Here is an 18,223-nt window from a genome sequence, read left to right as displayed (position 1 = left end):
CTGACAAAACTTGTAACAACATTATTTTCAAAAATTCTGACCATTTGTCATAACACTGGTTTTATATAGCTCAGTGCCCTGGATTACACAGCCACTCTTTGGGGAGGGACCAAGTTATTCAAGCACTGATGTGGAAACTGGGGGAAGAGACAAAGAAAGAGCTCACACACACATGCGCGCGCATACAAGTTTAGGTTCCTTGCCTGAGGAGACTTACTTTCCCACTGGCCACTCAGCACCAGGCTCCTGCTAATGACGATGTCGATCTCTCTGGCACCATATTGCACAGCTAGCTTTATTTCAGCCAGTTTGGTTTCTAGAGGAGTTTGTCCAGATGGAAACCCAGCAGCCACTAGCAAGGATGCAGGAGGAAGAAAGTTTGTTTCATAAATTCAACATAAAATTTGCACTAAAGAATGCAACAAAGAATTTGAAAGCTTTTCTTTTTTTAAAAAATTAAATGTCTATCACAACTCAAAAATCTAAAGGCAGCTCATGTTACTGTCTCCATACACAATAAGCATTATCTTCCCCCAAGGAACTGATGTCCAGCAAGATACTACAACCACTTCTTGCAAAAAGGTCTCTTTCACATGCCTTAAATTTTTCCAAAATGTCCTACACAAGCAAAATATCTATGGCCTCCAGCAGAATTGAACAAACAAGGAGAGAACTCATACATGAAGCAACACATCTTATTAAAATTCTCTCCAATTCTTTTAAGAAGCGTTTTAAGTTTAACTCCCAGTAATACATTTAACAGCTAAATCACAATATGGTAAAAACTTTTTAATGTGGCCTACTTAGGATTTCCTTTATGATGTTTAAGTACAAAATCTAAAGTCAATTTGGAAATGCAAGAAACAACGGCTGTCAGAGATTCTCTCTGACACAAATAGATATGGTATTTATTTTTCCCTACACAATGAAAAAACGAAAAGAAAGCACAGAAAACATGGATCTTAGCATAAAACACCTGATCTAACTTCAAAGTTAACCCCTGCTTTGAGCAGGAGGCTGGACTAGATGACACCCAGAGCTCCTTTCCTACATGCATAATTCTGTGATCCTATTTCTTGCTTATTGTAGATTCAGGACTTGTCTCTCATGTGGTGACTGGAGAAGAACTGGTTCTATTAGATTTATGAGTACAAGTCCTGAACCTGCAGGCTGCTCAGCAAGCAATAACCCTTGCCTCTTCACACAGCTTCACTGAATTCAGCTTGTAGTATTACACTTAAAAGCAAAAAAAAAAAAAAAAAAAAAAAAAGATGGGGGAAACAAAACAAATCACACAACCCAAAACTTGCATTAGAACTCCCAAAATGATTACTGTAGTTCTATTATTATTAGCAGTTACTTATTGTCTACTGATTCTTTGTTCAGCACACTATCTCAATTTCTTTTGTTCAGGCGATGGGAACACTGTCAGGGAACAAGCTGCCCCGAGAAGCTGTGGATGCCCCATCCCTGGAAGTTCCAAGGTTGGATAGGGCTTTGAGCAACCTGGTCTAATGGAAGGTGTCCCTCCCCATGACAGGGGGGTTGGAACCAGATGATCTTTAAGGTTCCTTCCAACCCAAACCATTCTGTGATTCTATGATTCTGTATCTTAAGGGCCTTTCTGACAAACTTCCAGCAAAACAGACTTGGCATTCCTGATATGCTTGAAGTTGAAGCAAAACAAAAGATAACAACTACCAGAAGCAAATCCTTCTCTCTGTTCCTTTCCTTCCACCTAACTTCCACCTTACTCTCTGGAGAAAAAGCAAATAGAAACTTCCAGATTTTTCTACATATTTTATAGCATAGAAAGATTTAATTTTCAATTTTAAAATAAAACTTACCTGAAGCTACTGGTATGTTGCAACCAGCAGCCTTTAAGGAATTAACAGCATCAGCGACCCTTGCAGGATATACACAAACTGCTGCAACGGTAATGCCTGCAAGAGACACAGTTCACTTCTTCATACGTGCATTTCCACCTTCTCTAGTGCAATCCATATAACAAGCACATGTGTATTGTTTGCATCTCCTACTTTTGTATTTTCATGAGGACCTTAAGCATCTACACTAGGGATATCTGTTTTATTGTTCATGCAGTTCAGGTGATTCTGCATATCGTTACCACATTCATGTTTCTTCACGTGACCTTGGGAATAAGTTTGCATTAGCAGGAGTTCAAGCTACAAGATTTTTATTGACAGGTTCACTGTTTAATGCCATACAGTAAAGACATTCTCAGTCAATAGGATACTATGAGAGAAACTGTTGCCAAGCTCCATTCTTACCTGTTGACCCAGCAGCAACTGAGCAGTCTTTATGTTAACGCAGTTCTACTGCATTTTTAGTTAAAATGCTATTCTTTCAAAGTCTCAGATAATTGGTCTCATATTAAATATTTCAGCCATCTGAAGAGTCCATAAATCTAGATAGCCTATCTTTGATATTTCACATATATGGCTAGAAACCAGACATCTGATCTCCCATTTTGGTTTTATACCATATGACTCTAATTGGTGGACAAAGGCCCACATAAAACAACTGAAATATTTCAATAGTAGAAGCATGCCGTGCATGTCACCAAGTTCATTCTTTTTGCTAGATCATCATAAGGCCAACATAGCAGGACAAAAGTCAAACAGCATTTGCTGACACACCGGTGATTGTATCTGGAAAAATTCTACTCAGATTTAAAGTGGTTTTCTATTGAGTCTTCGTTTGCTCTGAATTTGTATTGGGTTCAATCTTGGGTGTAACATTCGAACTTCAGACAGAGCCTGCTTGAGTAATGTCAGTGAAAGCTTTACCACTAGTTTGTAAGGGCTGTCTTCTTTCCTTTCAACTCTGTTGACTTAGCTGGGAATTTTGTGTGCGTATACATGGTACACACACAACCACATACATATCATGTATACATGATACACACACAACCACATACACTCACTAAAGGACTGATTCCTTAAAGCAGACTGGGCTGCAAAGATGTCTCCTATCATAATTACTCAAACAAGCAGGTAACAGATAATACTTTCTGAAGGAGAAATAACATGCTTACAAGAGTGGAATGCATCTTTTCCAACAGGCAGAGTAGCAGACTTGCAAACTTGGTAGTAACACAGAGCAACATCATCTAAGTGTGAAATCCAAAGTCACATGAACATCCTCCCTTCTCCAGTTTAGAAAGGACATCAGCAGATTAATGGAATATTCAATTAGTTACACCTTAATGCACTGTTATTAAAACACATACACTGAAGTTATACCACTTACAGCTTCAAAATCAAATTTGCTCATTATGTACCATAACTTAAAGTGTTTCCCTGACTCCATGCTTTACTGAAAATTTAAAAAAATATCAAGGAAATAGACAGTTTTTCTACAAACAGAACAAAAATGACCATACCTTTATCATGCATATCCATGGCTTTCAGCAGATCCTCTCTGATGGGATGCTTAGCTTTGAAACACATTCTGTGAACATTTGAAGGAGTATCGTCACCTGAGAGAGTGGTAAGGTCTATACATGTGACAGCTTTCAGCAGCCAAGCAGCCTGCAAAGAGAGCGAAGGAAGGAATACAGTATCTCAGTTTATGCTTCCAAAGCCAAACTGACTTAAAGGATCCAGGAATCCAAAGCCTAGCTCTCACTCTAAGAATCAGGAAACGTATGGCATGTAATATGGAGGATGTGCAAAGAATGGTTTATGACAGACAGGGATGGCAGAAATTTTCATGTCTTAAGCAATATCTAATAGTACAGAAAGGATTTGGAATCAGAAGTCAGCTTTTTTGGTGTAAAAGCTAACTACCTAACAGGACTCTAAGAATCATACAACATTTTTAACTGGACAAAAAACATTTAGTTTCAAATCTAATTCTCTAAAACAAAGACAAAACCATCACCTATGTGAACAACCTTACTGTTTCAGTATGTTCCATGCTATGCAGTTCGCCTGTATCTTTAAAGCTGGTATGCATGGTAAATTATACATGTGCTTAAGAAGCAGCACAGGTTTGCAAACACAAATAACCAGATGAGTGTACATGTCAGCAATTTGTACACTTGCACATTTTTATGTCTGTTCTGCTGTGAGAGTGAAACATGGAAGCAATGGGAGGTAAGAACCCATGTTTCTTAAAACAGGATCTATACACCAGATATTTCCACTTTCTGTTATGTGAATCTGAGATAAAATATATATAAATTGTAATTATTTGGAAAAAAAAAAAAAAAAAAAAAAAAAAACAGCATAAGAGCTAAATTACAGGGCTAAGGCAGCATTTAGTTGAAAATGCAACAGAATATTAAAAGACGTATTGATCAGAGCACTGAACAAAAGCAAAACCAAAAAATTTTCAAGCTTTGTTGTTGAACAAAAATTGAACTTGAAACATTGTTTTGAAGTATTTGTTAAAGGTCTTCCAGTAAATTCTCATTTACAGTAATAGCTTCACTAAAAGTAGACATCTTTTGGTTGGCACTTGTTCAACAAGGGGAGAGGTTGCAGTAGCAAAATCTATACAGCAATATCACAGGCAATGCCTCCCTGACCATTCTGCTGTATGACATGATTTGTCAATATCTGCAGCAAAACTTCTTGCTTCTGCATGGAGGTATTACTCCGCAAATCTTAAGAGGCAGGCCAGCCTACAGACCTGTGCCACTTTGCTAATGGGAGTCTCCTTTCTAAACTTGTAGTAAGTATTTGTAGTGGGTTTACGTGGCAAGGTTTTGGTAGCAGGGGGCTATAGGGGTGGTTTCTGTGAGAAAGATCTAGAAGCTGCCCCATGTTTGGGAAGGGCCCCATTGTTTTCCAGATCTGAGCCAATAAGCGATGTTGTTTGCGCCTCTGTGAGAGCATATTTAAGACAGGGAAAAAAACGCTGCGCCAGACAGCAGCCAGGAGAGTCAAGGGAGTGAGAAACAGCCTGCAGGTGCCAAGGTCAGTGTAGAGGGAGGGGGAGAGGTGCTCCAGGCGCCAGAGCAGAAGTCCCCTGCGGCCTGTGGTGAGGACCATGGTGAAGCAGGATGTCCCCCTGCAGCCCATGGAGTACCACGGTGGAGCAGGGTTCCACGCTGCAGCCCGTGGAGGAGACCACGGTGGAGCAGGTGGCCCTGCACCGACGGAGGCTGCCGCCTGTGGAAGACCCCTGCCGGAGCAGATTCCAGGCCGGACCTGTAGCCCGTGGAGAGGAGCCCACGCAGGAGCAGGTGACCCGGCAGGAGCCGCTGCCCGTAGGGGAGCCAGGTTGGAGCAGTTTGCTCCTCAGGGATGGACCCCGTGGTACAGACCCATATCTGGAGCAGTTCTGGAAGAGCTGCTGCCTGTGGGAAGCCCACGCCAGATCAGTTCATCAAGGACTGCATCCCGTGGGTGGGACCCCACAGCACTGGGGACAAGAGTGACCGAGAAGGAGCGGCAGAGAAGAAGTGCTGTAGACTGACCATAACCCCCATCCCCCCGTTTCCCTGCGCCGCTCGGGGGGAGGAGGTGGAAGAGGGCAGATGGGGAGGAAGGTGCTTTTGGTTTGCTTTTTTCCTTTGTTTTCTCACTTCTCTTGCTTGTTAGTTGTAGGCAATAAATCTTACCATCTCCTTATGCCAAGTCTGTTTTGCCCGTTACAATAATTATTGCGTGATTTTCTCGTCCTTATCTCAATCCTTGAGCCCTTTTTTACATATTTTCTCCCCATTCCTCTTTGAGGAGGGGGAGTGAGAGAGCGGCTGTGGTGGAGCTCGGCTGCCCACTCGAGCAGAACCACGACAGTATTACACCAAAAGCTGCTTTAGGGTTAGTAGAATGAGTAATGAGCTGTTACTGGCCTCTGTTAGTCTAAGCTTGACTGCTTGTTTCTAAGTGATTTCTACTTTTCCCCTATAATACTTTAGAAATGTTTTTCACTTTAAATGGTTTAAAGTATCTCTTCCTTGGATGCTTTTATCCTTCATTCAAAGGATTTTTTGTCTCATCTATCATGACATAAATCATAAAGTCATTAAGACAGGTGTAGCACGGGAGTTCCATGAACTAGTATGAACTTCATTTTTTTAAAGGGATTTTTAAAACATGTATCTTAAAATGCAGTATCTGAAGATAGCCAAGGTTACAGAATACCTTCTGGATCTTCTCACTGACAGTATAATGTCCAAACTCAGAAACACTGAATTGCTAAGTTTAGTATCAAGTAGGAAACTCAGGAAATGCTGAGCTAATCTCCAATCTTTAGTAGCTTATGTCTATCTTTTTATTTACTCATAACGTTCAAAGCACAGACTTCCAGGTTCATCTAATAGGCAGGAAGTTACTCGCTAGCAACTTATAGTAGGATCTTACGCAGTTCCCTCAAATTGTCACCGAACCATGGTCTACAAGATTTGTGCTCATCCTGAAGGTAGCTTCGGCCAACCCAGAATGGCTGCCTGACACACTAAGCTCAGAATGTCAACTATTTTGAGGATTTTCTTGAAAAAAATAGGTATAATTAAGTGATTCTTGCTTTGTTCTAATGAGTGGCATTATCAATATTTCTCCTTGTTTGTTCTGCTTGCAGCACAGTTGTTTGGTGAACCTGGAATCAGCTTGTCCTTTGGACACTAGTTACAGCCCCACAGCTGAGAGCTCACTGGGAGCTCTGGGTCTACTCCATGGCATTTCTCAGCCTCTGCCTTTGGCTGAACACTGCCAAAGTGCTTATGGCACTCCTGCATCCAACGCTGCCTGCCAGAGCTGTCACTAAGGCGGCAGAAGCCAGCACGTGGCCATGCCTTACTTGCTCTGCTTGGCAGCATTTGCTTACCTTGCTGAACTGACAGTTTTGCATTTTGATTCCCATCTACGAATTGAAGAAGCCAAAACATGCACCAGGTCAGTATCTGTCATTTCTGCCAGCAGGGCAGCAGAGGCTGACGGTAACTGCCAAGCCCCTCTAAACGTGTGTTCAATGAATACAAGACAGCCTTGTACAAAAGTTAATTTGCACCACTGGCTTTACAAGTCGCTTACGTGCATGAATGTATTTTATAGTAAGATGGACAATAACTGATTGTTTACCGTATCTTAGCAGTTGAGAAGTCAGCCCCCATAATGTACGTGGCCTCTTTTCTTCTTTTTCTCCCTGCCTTTCACCACCACCACCACCCCCCTTCCAAGTCTCATAGCCAGTTAGGATTTTTGAGTTTTAGGCAAGCAGTATGTAAGCAAAGAAATCACACATGCTGGGCATGTTTAAGTAAACAACAATCATCCAGGTAGGTCAAACTTGACAGGGACCACGACCATATCTTACAGCTTTAAAATTAAAAAATAAGAAGGCTGTGTGCAAGGAAGTCTGTCTGGGAAACAGAATAAATGTGGTGGGATAGTAATATACAATTTAATCCACTCATGAATAAAGATGACTGAAATTCATTTGCGGTTTTGCCTCTCATGAGTTATAAGGTTTTTAACTTGTTTGGATAAACGCGTCACCTTATTCCATCCCATCATCATCAAATACAAATTATTAAAATAAGACACGGACAAGCACATCTTTTAAGTTTACATGCATCTTGAGCAAAATTCAATATTGCAGCCTAGAGAGGGAGAGTGACTGCTTTAAAAATACAGGAACAGAATGCATAAAAAGAGCACTTACTTGCCAATTACCTTTCACAGTTCTCCATTTCTGAATTTGTTCTGCATGCCTCACAACTGCAGGTTGGTTCACATATACTTTTGAGATCCAGCCAAGTTCTGGGGTGGGAGGAAAAAGAAAAAAAAGTCTCTCATCTATTTCTGTGTTATTTAATGTACCGCGTGGGAATTTGGATGAAAGTTGTAGCTTTGTTTGTGTCCTCTGAAGAGCACGTTGTGCTTTCATATCCTTTAAAGGGTTTGCACACTTCTCACCGTCCAAAACATCATACTACTAACTTCAGTCAGGGGATCTGTGAACTGGATGTTTCACACAGCATGTTTTCTTTGCTGTTAAAACTTAATTAACTTAAAGCTGGTGAGAGATGCTATGTTTCCAGTCCTGAACTGTGAAGTTTATTACACACATAGTAGACAAGAACACACCAAACAGCCTTCTCCCATTGCTTGCTAATTTACTGCTTGATTCCAGAGTACGGTAACATTTATTCAATCCTTTGCTTCTCTGCCTGCAACCAGGATCCAATGGCATTGTGTGTGTGTGTACCTTTGATTATAGGATCTCTATCCCACATGGCACCAAAAACTCTGTACAGACCTCTGTGTAATAATGCATTTAGGTTGTTTTTGTCTAGAGCTACTTTCACTGAATTTGCTACTAGGAGCTGGCTAGCTACAAGTCTCCAAATGTAGAGAATTCCTGGGCAGCACATCTGTCTGCCTGGAAGCTGCTGAGATGTATGCCTGCCTCAGAAGTGTTCACCTTGCCAAGCACCCGAGGGGACTTGTTTCCCCATCTTCCATCTGTGAATTTCTTCAGATGCCCACTGCAGACAGTCTGGCTCACAATTTCAATGAGTTTCAGAATCCATAAACAATAACCAAGTCACAGAAAAGTGGATGCTCAACATTTACATAATAATGAAACTGTCCAAAACCAGAAGCACTAAAAAATGGTTACCTCTTAATGAAGGGTAACTGATAATGGAGAATTGATAGTTCAGGGCCTTGCATCTTGAAATTTCTGCTTAGTATGATAAACTAGAGGTGCAAATTTGAATGTTAATAAACACACTCAAATCCTCCTGCTCACAGAAGGATACAGGTAAAGGAAAATGAAACATCTTTAAAATCTCCCGTATTCCAAAACATAATTAATTCTTCTAAATATTATTCATATAACAAAACTATGAATATACTCTGAAGACAATATTAACGATCATCAACCACTAACCGTCAATAAATCAACCCCATCAGTGGCAATCATCGATTACCATCACCAGTTAAGGACTGTATATGGACACCTGTTCAGATATTAAGAGATAATAATTCTGGGTAATTGATTAATTATTAATCAATCAATTAATTTATTAAGTACTTCTCATCTCTGGGAGTATTCTTTCTTGCTGTATTAAGCTTGCATTAAAAAAAAAAAAAAAAAAAGCAGTTAGTCAAAATCATTAATTTCATACAGAAATCTTGTCCTGAGTTTTTTCTTCATAATTTTTAGTTTTAGTAACATATAAAAGTGCAGGACTAATACACCAGCCAAAATATGTGTAAATACAAGCTTGTTTTCCTAATGGGACTTACAGAAAACACTGGAGAAACCAATTTACAGTAGAGATGACTCAGTTGAAATGCAGGACAAAGGCATGAAAAAATTGGACTAAGCCTTGTTCTATAAGTCACCTTGCGACTGCTTTTCTATTACCACCTATAAGTAATAACATAAGCCGTACCTGCAGGCAGGGTCAAAATGTTGACCAGAGGAAGTAAACAAAAGAAGGAATTTTAGGATTTCTAGTATCAGTCATTGTATGGTGAAAAAGGAGGAGCTAGCGAAGTTACAAACCTCTGTAACAACAAACCCTCATTAACTCTCTCCGTTTGAAAAGCCACAGGCTAATTCATTGTCTCAAATGCAAGCAGCTCATCTGGCACATAGAATGCAGCCGAGAAGAGCTATAGCTACAATACTTACGGCTAGATTGTTCCTTCTTTATGAATGTCAATAAATGTAAACCACAAACACGGACAGCTGAAATGTAAGCTACATCTTCTGCAGTTGCTTTAAGGTCAAGTCTCCTGGGTGATCAGCAGAGAACATAAAACTCTTCCCATGGGGCCACCATAGGCGATACTTGCCAAAGCCCATTGGAAAATATAAATGAATACACAGACAAATAAAGGAAACACAAACTCTGTGTAGTGATTCTCCTACTGTGTGCCAAGTGTTCAGGTGAAATCATTTAACCATATTCCAATTTGTCATGGTAACTTTTGAACTCTCCTGAGCATACATGATCTTTCAGCTCCTTTGGAAAATATGATAAAGTCAAAGAAGCCAGTTTACATGAGAAACTCAGCTTCTAACTCTCTAATAAGGATCCAGAAGCTTCAGTTAATCTACTCTAACCCATTCTTTCTACCTTACGGAAGACAGCCAAGAAATCAGACTTACTCTAAAAGCTACCTTATACACAAGAGTTTGGAAGAATACGAAGACAGCATCCACTTTGTTAAATATGGAAAATTTTCAACCTCTTGGCTACTGGAGCATAAACCTGATTTTAAGTGATAGAACAGCAGTTGCCTCCATGGGGAGGTTAACACTTTGTTACTTATTATTTGGAGAGGATTTAATCTAATATATCTTGTGCTGGACTACTAGAGACATACCGTTACTATATCTGGCCCTACCTGACCTTTGGGCATAGCTTCTCAGAAGGTCTGAGAAATCTGTGCAAGAAATGAAGTCCTGCACATTAGATTAGGTTAAAGGAAATAATCGAGGGTAATGCTTTTCGGGCAGTGGTGGGAGAAGTAATGTTTAAGAAATTCACAATCAATGTGAAAAAAGAGGTGGAAGAATAGTGGAAGTGAAATAAGCCACTAATTTGTTAACTCATATTCACCCATTGCTGCTTTTAAAGGAGTGGGTACCTGAAAGATGATATGCTTATTCTTATGGTCCATTAAAAAAACAAAACAAAACAAACAAACAAACAAAACCTCTGTTCAGAACCAAAAAGCCCCATATGTAAAATTTAGTTTTACCTGATCTCCTCAGAGTGGGAAATCACATGAGAAAGTCACCATATGCCAGCTCATCAGCAATATGCACACTCGGTTCTGTGCAGTACAATGAAAGACACTGGCTTAAACCCTTCGGTCTCACCATGCAATACATTTTACCTTCTGTTTTTAATATCTCGAGACCAGTCATGAAGGTAGCTGACACACGGTAACCCAATCTAATTTTTGTGTCTGAGATTTTCGTTTCCTTGAAAGACCACAGAATTTGGACGCCTGAGTCTTTTTTGAATGTGGGACATTAAACTGTGCACAGCTTAAAAAAAATAAAAAGCTTAAAAAAAAGAATATCAGAACTCCATGCAAAATATTAGGCAACTTACAAAGAGAAATAAAAACGCTGTAATAAAAAGAATGCAAGGCAAAGAAGGACAAAGGTTCTAGTAATATGCAGCAGCAGATGGAGACTCCTATCTGACACAGATCTTTTATTCAAGCCCACTTCTCCATTAATTAAAGCAGCGGGCAACTGAAAACAAGTATGTCTCAGTGTAATTGTCTCTAAATAGATTTTCAAAGTTTGCTGTGTGAGACCTCACTAGATTTTTAAATATAAGTGTCTCTATTCAGAAAAATCACTTACAACGCCAGCTTTTTTTTTCAATTAAAAAAAATCAGAATAAAACCATTATTTGAAATAGAACTGACCGCCTTTGGATTCTGCCCCTCCTCCACTCCCCCAAGCTTTATGATTTAGTATCTGGCTAAGAAAAACTATATTTAATTAGGCTCATTAACCTTGCAGTGTGAACACGTCTTTTTTTTTTTTTTTTTTTTAAATAAGTCATCTGCTAGTCATCTGCACAGTCATGTGGCTTCAGGGATAAAAGTAATTAAAGCAGTTACACTATAGCTAATTAGCCAATATTCTGTAATCACTCTTCAAGTTTACTTTTTCCTCTGAAGACATTTGAAAAAATCATATTCAACATCTTAACAGGAAATTCATCTCCTCCCTTTGAAGAACATGACTCCAAAAATACCAAGCATTTCCTCAGAAAACAATAAATAAAACCACTTCATTAGTATAATTACATAAATATCTAAGATATCTAACACATTCCTCATGGAAAGAAAAAAAAAAAAAAAAAAGACTAAGCTTTTCAGAAGCTTTGGAAAATGTGTAGCTGTTACCCTTCAGATGGCGAAACAGAAAGCTAAAGAATGCCTGAGGCTGTAGTTTCACAAGCATTTCAAAGCAGTGCTGTCCCCAAAAGAAGCTGCCCCCCCAACTGTTTATTTCCTTTTCTGTGCCAGAAACAGCATGTGTGCTCCTGCTCTTACCATGAACACATGATAAAATGGGTAAGGAAAGTGATGAAAGCTATTATTTCTGGAGAAGCTAATGTGAAACTGTGTCCTGAACCTTCAGTGGAGAAATGAGGTATTCAGTTGAACATGGGCTGAATCCAGCTGGCCATGCAAAGTCTAAGAAAAACACTGAATAGAGAGAAAAAAATCCAGGATCAGGTCATATTATACAACAGATTTGTTACCAAATAAGCTGTTTAGGGCTTGGGGGGTTTTCAGCTTCTTTGACATAGAAGCTGAAATCACTTTCCCATAGTAACTCTTGCCAGAGACCGATGTTATTTTCAGACAGGTCCTTCTTATATAGGAGAAGTTCAGTCTGCAAGTCATCAGCATTCAGGTACACAAAGGAGGACACCAAGGCACGAGCTCTGAACTAGAAATAAGCTCTACTGGCTCGCGATATTGGTAAGATCATATCATCTTGGCTATGGATCAGATGAAATGGCTCACAGCATCCTCCAAAGCACTTTGAAAACTGCTGATGAGCCTTTTCTCAGAAGGTTGGCAGCTCCACGAGCTGCAGAACAGTGGGAGCTTGCTTTCCTGCAGATCTCAGTCTTCTGCTTCCACCCTGCCTATGAAGACCTCTCCTTACCCCAGTAGCCCAGCTGTCCTGTTCTGGTCCTTATGACTATGCAGTAAGACGGGACATTATTACTTGGATAAAGCCGAGAAAAAAAAAAAAAAAAGTTGTAACGAGAAGCCACATAATTGCTGAGCTGTGCCTGCCTTTCACTCAGAGCAACTACTTTGGTCATTCTGCCCAGTGATTTAGATATTTCTGAGATATCTATCTTTCTTTCAAATTACAGCTGTCTAGCAGATTCAGTGTTAGAGAGGAAACAGTGAAGGAACAGAACCACTGTACAGGCTAAAACCAGCTATTAATATATTAGAACAGAATTATGCTGTCTTGAAAAGGGATGCAATGCTTCGTTATCTAAATGCCACCTACCATCGGGCTAGCTCTCATATGTAAATGGCTCAGAAATACCAACTATAATTAAAAATATCAATTTAAACATAACAAATATATTTCTGGGCCCTTCATCTAGAGGGACTGAGCAACATGGATAGATTTTTTTTTTAATAGTCCAAGAACATACTTGGCAAAACAAGTGTAATAAATTATTCATTATTCAAATATATATGTGTGTGTGTGTGTATATACACACACAACAAAAAATAATCAAAGAATGATTTGGGCTGGGTGGTCTCTATCATCCAGTCTTTCATCCAACCTCCTGCTCACAGCAGGGCCAAATCTGAGCTCAGACCATGTTTCTCAGGACTTTATCCAATGGCGTTTTGAGAGCCCCCGAGGATGGAGACTGCACAGACTCTGGGCAACCTGCCCCACTGCCTGACTGTCCTGCATGAAGTTTTTCTTCATATCCAGTCTGAACTTCTCTGTCTGAGGACAAGTCTGTTGTCTTACTTCATCTCATCACGCAAGCCAAGAGCCTGTCTCTGCTTTCTTGATGCCCTCTCAACAGGGATGAGCAGGCTGTTGTTAGTACCCCTGAAGCCACCTCCTCACCAGCTTAACTCAACCCAGCTCCCTCAGCCTCTCCTCACAGGGCAGGTGCTCCAGGCCCAAGCTGTCTTGGCAGCCCTCTGCTGAACTTGTGCCAGCTTGTCAATTTAGTGACGTCTACAATCTTTATAAGCACCAAGTCTCTCACCTCCTCTAGGTTACTGAAAAAAGGTTAAACAAGATGGGCACCTGGCGAAACACCTGTATCACTCTACCTAGTACCAGCCTCAAAGGTTTTTACCCATTCAGGTATCTACCTACCCAAATGCCCCAACTTGGATACAATAATTTTGCAAGAGATAGCTTCAAAAGCCTTGATAAAGTTGAAATAAATGACATCCACTGCTCTCCCCTTGTCAACATAACCAGTCATTTTACTATAGAAGGCAATTAGGTTGGTCAAGCTTGACTCACCCCTTATAATAAAATAAATTGCAAAACTGTATTTTTTTCAACTGGCAATCAATTCCACTGTTGATCTGCCACATGACCTTGGGTCATTGTTCAGGCCATTCCCTGCTGAGCTGCCCGAAGGAAAATTTGTACCTAGGCACAAGTTCAGGATGCACAAGATGCATTATCTGCTGAGCTTTAAACGTCCTAATTGTCATTTTCTGCCTCTACCCAAGGTTATGGGACATCTTTCTCCATGACTTCTGAAGCTGCTGCATCAAAATTACATCTGAAGGGAACAGAAAAAACATGTGGCAGATGCCTACATCCCTGCAGTTAAACCCAAGGAGTACACTACTTAGCTTACACTACAAAGCAAATGCTCATTTACGTTTCTCACTATTTTGTTCTGAAGTGGCATTAAAAAGTTGCATCTGATGCTTTTCTGAAAAGTGATAAAGTACAAAGCACCTGGTCCATTATACTCAAGTGCCCTTAAGAGCAGAACAGGAGAGGCAGATTCCTTTCAGCCCTCATAGTCATCACGACATACCTGAGTATAAAAGAATGCTTCCGCAGACAGTCCCTGTGGAATGACAAACTTGCAAAAGTTCTTATCCACCTTCTTTATATGATTGCCTCACTGAAAATATATCAGAAATGCCAGTACATTAGACTAGTGATCCTCTGACTAGTTCATTCAAATCTGTGCCTTTATCTGCTTCAGATGTACCTATTCTTTTTAACAAGTAAACTCCTACTTCTACTGAGGAACAGTGATACGAAGAAAGAAAGGATTAATTAAGGCTTTTTACAAAAATGTATTTATTTTACTGGAAAAAATTCACATGGGGAAGCATTATATGCAATGATTTAAGAACAGTTTAGTTTGCCATTCGTGAATAAATAAGATGCTCTCTAACAGTGGCATCCAAAACACACTTCATAAATAATGACATCAGGTATTGAACAAAGAAATAACAGAAGCACAGAAAATAATTCAAATGAAATAAAGTATTTTTTAAGTAAAAGATATTTTACCACTAGGTGTCCCTATTAGCAAACACCTATAATGTTACAGAAAGCTCTGCAAGATATGGAGCAAATCATTTGAATTACTGTTAGAGCTGCTGCTGCAAGCAGGCAAAACCTTCAAAAGCTAACATGTAAAGTCACAGAAGCAGCGTGTATAGCTAGCAACCATGAAAGATAAAGGCAAGGGCTTAACACACCGCTTTTGACTCCTGTTACCAGTGAAGGTACTACACTTAAAATACAATACAGCAACTTACTTAAGATAATAGTACTAAAGTATTTCAGATGTGTATTTACTTGGAGACTAAATGGCAGGGAGATTTTCTCCCTTGAAGTGCCAGCATAAGTCAGCAAGCAGTTAGAAACACCCCCTGCAAGGCAACACCCTGCACCTCCAACCTGGGTTATTTTGACCACAGCTGATTTAAAGAAATCACTGGGAGGGGATGGCAACAAGTACCTGTGGATAAACTGGGGGCAGTGGCCTTCCCAGGTGAATAAATTGCAACTGGAATAGGCCGTGTAGTGCAGCCCTGAAGACATTCATCCCACCGTGTTCTCCCTTAATCTTGCACACAAGTTAACCCTATCTCTTGGGCAGTGGCATTACAGGAAGAGAAAATTACAAAAAATACATGGAAAGATTACAAAAATCAAAGATTATTTTAGTGGGTGCATAAACTAAAGACTATGCTTTGCTGGTTAGTTGTACACTGAGTACTTTTTCTTTTCTTTTCCCTATGGTTGTACAGCAAGATCCAGCCAAAAGATATCGAGGTCACCTGTCTCTACCAGTGATTTCATACTTGGCAGCATTGTCTTCCTTACGACTACTCCTCTCGCTTGGATGACAACTGTTTAATAAAACTGAACTGACTTTAGATTCAAGTTTATGGAGTTCCTGCACATGAAGGTAATTAACTGTAGGACTAAATTTACTGTAAGAAATACAACACATGCCTAGTTTACAATAGCTGGAGCGCATGTGCAAAATTGCATGCTTTTTTTTTGTAACAGAGACAGAAGTTTTGCCACTGCATTATTAACACATTTGTGTCAGCAAAAAATATAATGTTCAGATGGTTATGCTTGAAAGAAACTTAAGCAGCCTAAGGATAAGGACATCAGAGAGCAACATGTGAGCTCACTTGTAGGAGCTGCACATCAGTCACTGCAGACAATGAAAACAGAGTTAGCTTCAACTTGTCCACAGGTTAATCATTCAAACTGCACACTAACTCTGTAAAAACGCCTGCCCTTGTGCTAGAGAGAGGAGTACAACCCCATGACCCTGTGCTGCACGGCCTCCTGCACTCTGCTTGCGCTGATTGAGATCTCCTCTTCCTCTGCTTCCACAACACCGCCCCTGTATCTCCTCCACTTAATTTACATCTCCTGCCACTGACCAAGTTATCACACCCTTCCAGGTGGCTGTAAAGGGGCCAGTCACCTCAACTCACTCCACCACTGCAGTTGGGTTTAGCTACACGGAGAAGTCAGAGAGCCAGGGCCACTTCCCTTTCCCAAGAAGATGTATTCAGCAGCCAGCAGAATACAAGTTCCAACTGGGGAGTGGCAAGGAAACCTTTATTGGAGGATCTCTGTCTTATCTGGGGTACTGCCACCTTTCTGGACCGAAGATCACCTGCAAACATCAGGAAAAGCCTGGTCAGCCTCCAGAGAGCAAGTGACAAATATGGAAAGGCAAAGTCCCGGGTTTCAAATCAAAAGTATTTTGAAACTCTTGGGGGAGAGAAAGAGAGAAGAGAACAACAGCAACAAAAGGTTTCGCTCAGTCAGAGCCTGGAAGGGGCACAGGAGGGGACCCAGCCCGACTGCATGCCATGTCCACACGTCCCACGGGCTCTGCTGTGCCCCGAGCCCCTCCAGGCAGGCAAGCAGGGCGCTGCGTGAGGGCAACCACCACCACCTTTTCGTACACTTGAAACAAGCGTGCTCGGAAAGCCTGACCGGCACCGGGCGCACAGCCCGGCTGCTCCGCGCCCCTCCGCCACGGGGCCCCGCTTCCCGCTGGGGGGGATCAGGGGGAGCCTCGAAGCCCCCGAGACGCGACGGGAGGCAGCCGGGACGGGAAGCAGCCCCACGGAGCCCACAGCCTGGGGGGGGGAGACTCCCGCTGCGGAGGCCCGAGGCCGGGCCGCCGCCGCCCCGCGTTGTCTCTCCCCGGCCCGGCCTTCCCCGCGGGCCCAGACCCTTACCCAGCTCGGTGCCCGGGTTTCTGGCCGCCATCCCCGCGCTACCGGCGGCTCTCCAGCCCGCCTGAGGCCTCCCCGGTCCCGCCCCGCACCGGCAGGAAGCGGCGGGGACAGCGGGCGGGCGGCTCCGGGCCGCGCCGTGCCCTGCCCCGGCGAGGCGGTGAGCCCGGGGAGCAGAGGGGGGAAGCCTGACTGCCCCCCATTTTTTAAGAGGCGCAGGCAGATGCCGCCACGCTGCCCCCGGTAGCCGGGCCACCGGCACGAAGCCCACCCGTGCCTAGGCAAGCCCCCAGCCGGGGCACCGAGACCACCGCCCCTTTGCTTTGTGTTACCCGCACAGCGGCCCCCACAAGGAGTCCGGCCAGCTCCGAGTTCAAAGTACAGTTCATGCTCCTCCAACACTTACAGAACATGCTCTATATAAACTTACCAACTTCGTAAAGCTTTCTGTTAACACCTGGCAAAATGAAAATCTAGAAACAAAGCCCCTGACAACACCACGAGTTTTACGTTTTTCCCCTACAGTTGCAACAGTGCAAATGCAGGAAAAAGAAGTATCAAGCATTATCAGTATCAAGACATCTTGCAACTTTAGCCCTACTCATTCACTGCTAGAAAAGAAACCATCAACTACAACAGCATCTTGTAAAGCTGTGAAGGGTCACAGCTCTTAGATTTGAGAATGCTGTTCCAGAGTTCCCTCTGAAGTGCTGAGCAGCCTACTTGAAACAGCACAAAGACCACTCTCTGTAAGAAGTTTCACTACAGCAGGGATAGAGCTCCTTGTTTTAAATGCACTTTTCAACTGGTAAAGTAAGCTTCTGGGTTGAAGCACAAGATTTGGAATCATCATAAGCCTTAACAGAATTAAGAGATGACTAAATCAAACTATTAGCTGTAAAGCAGATGAGTACTCATTCAGATAAAATTTCAGTAAATATTTCAAAGTTATCTTTGGAGTTGTCACTGAACTAACACACCTTTGATTACACCAT

At 41.7% G+C, this 18,223-nt stretch overlaps 1 protein-coding gene across 1 annotated transcript in view; it reads right to left on the bottom strand.

The window, feature by feature from the left end:
* Positions 1-17,308, bottom strand: part of DERA (deoxyribose-phosphate aldolase) — a 55,373-nt gene extending 38,065 nt beyond the window's left edge. The window contains exons 1-5 of the mRNA XM_032207472.1: positions 17,232-17,308; positions 7,639-7,736; positions 3,407-3,554; positions 1,848-1,943; positions 218-352 (exon numbers count right to left, since the gene is read on the bottom strand). Coding sequence (XP_032063363.1) covers positions 218-352; positions 1,848-1,943; positions 3,407-3,554; positions 7,639-7,736; positions 17,232-17,262 — 508 coding nt within the window. The 5' untranslated portion in view covers positions 17,263-17,308. The remainder of the gene's footprint in view (positions 1-217; positions 353-1,847; positions 1,944-3,406; positions 3,555-7,638; positions 7,737-17,231) is intronic.
* Positions 17,309-18,223: the final 915 nt, after the last annotated feature.

The sequence above is a fragment of the Aythya fuligula genome, chromosome 1 (genome assembly GCF_009819795.1).
Source record: "Aythya fuligula isolate bAytFul2 chromosome 1, bAytFul2.pri, whole genome shotgun sequence".
Classification (NCBI taxonomy): domain Eukaryota; kingdom Metazoa; phylum Chordata; class Aves; order Anseriformes; family Anatidae; genus Aythya; species Aythya fuligula.
This window is presented reverse-complemented; position numbering and strand designations above follow the sequence as displayed.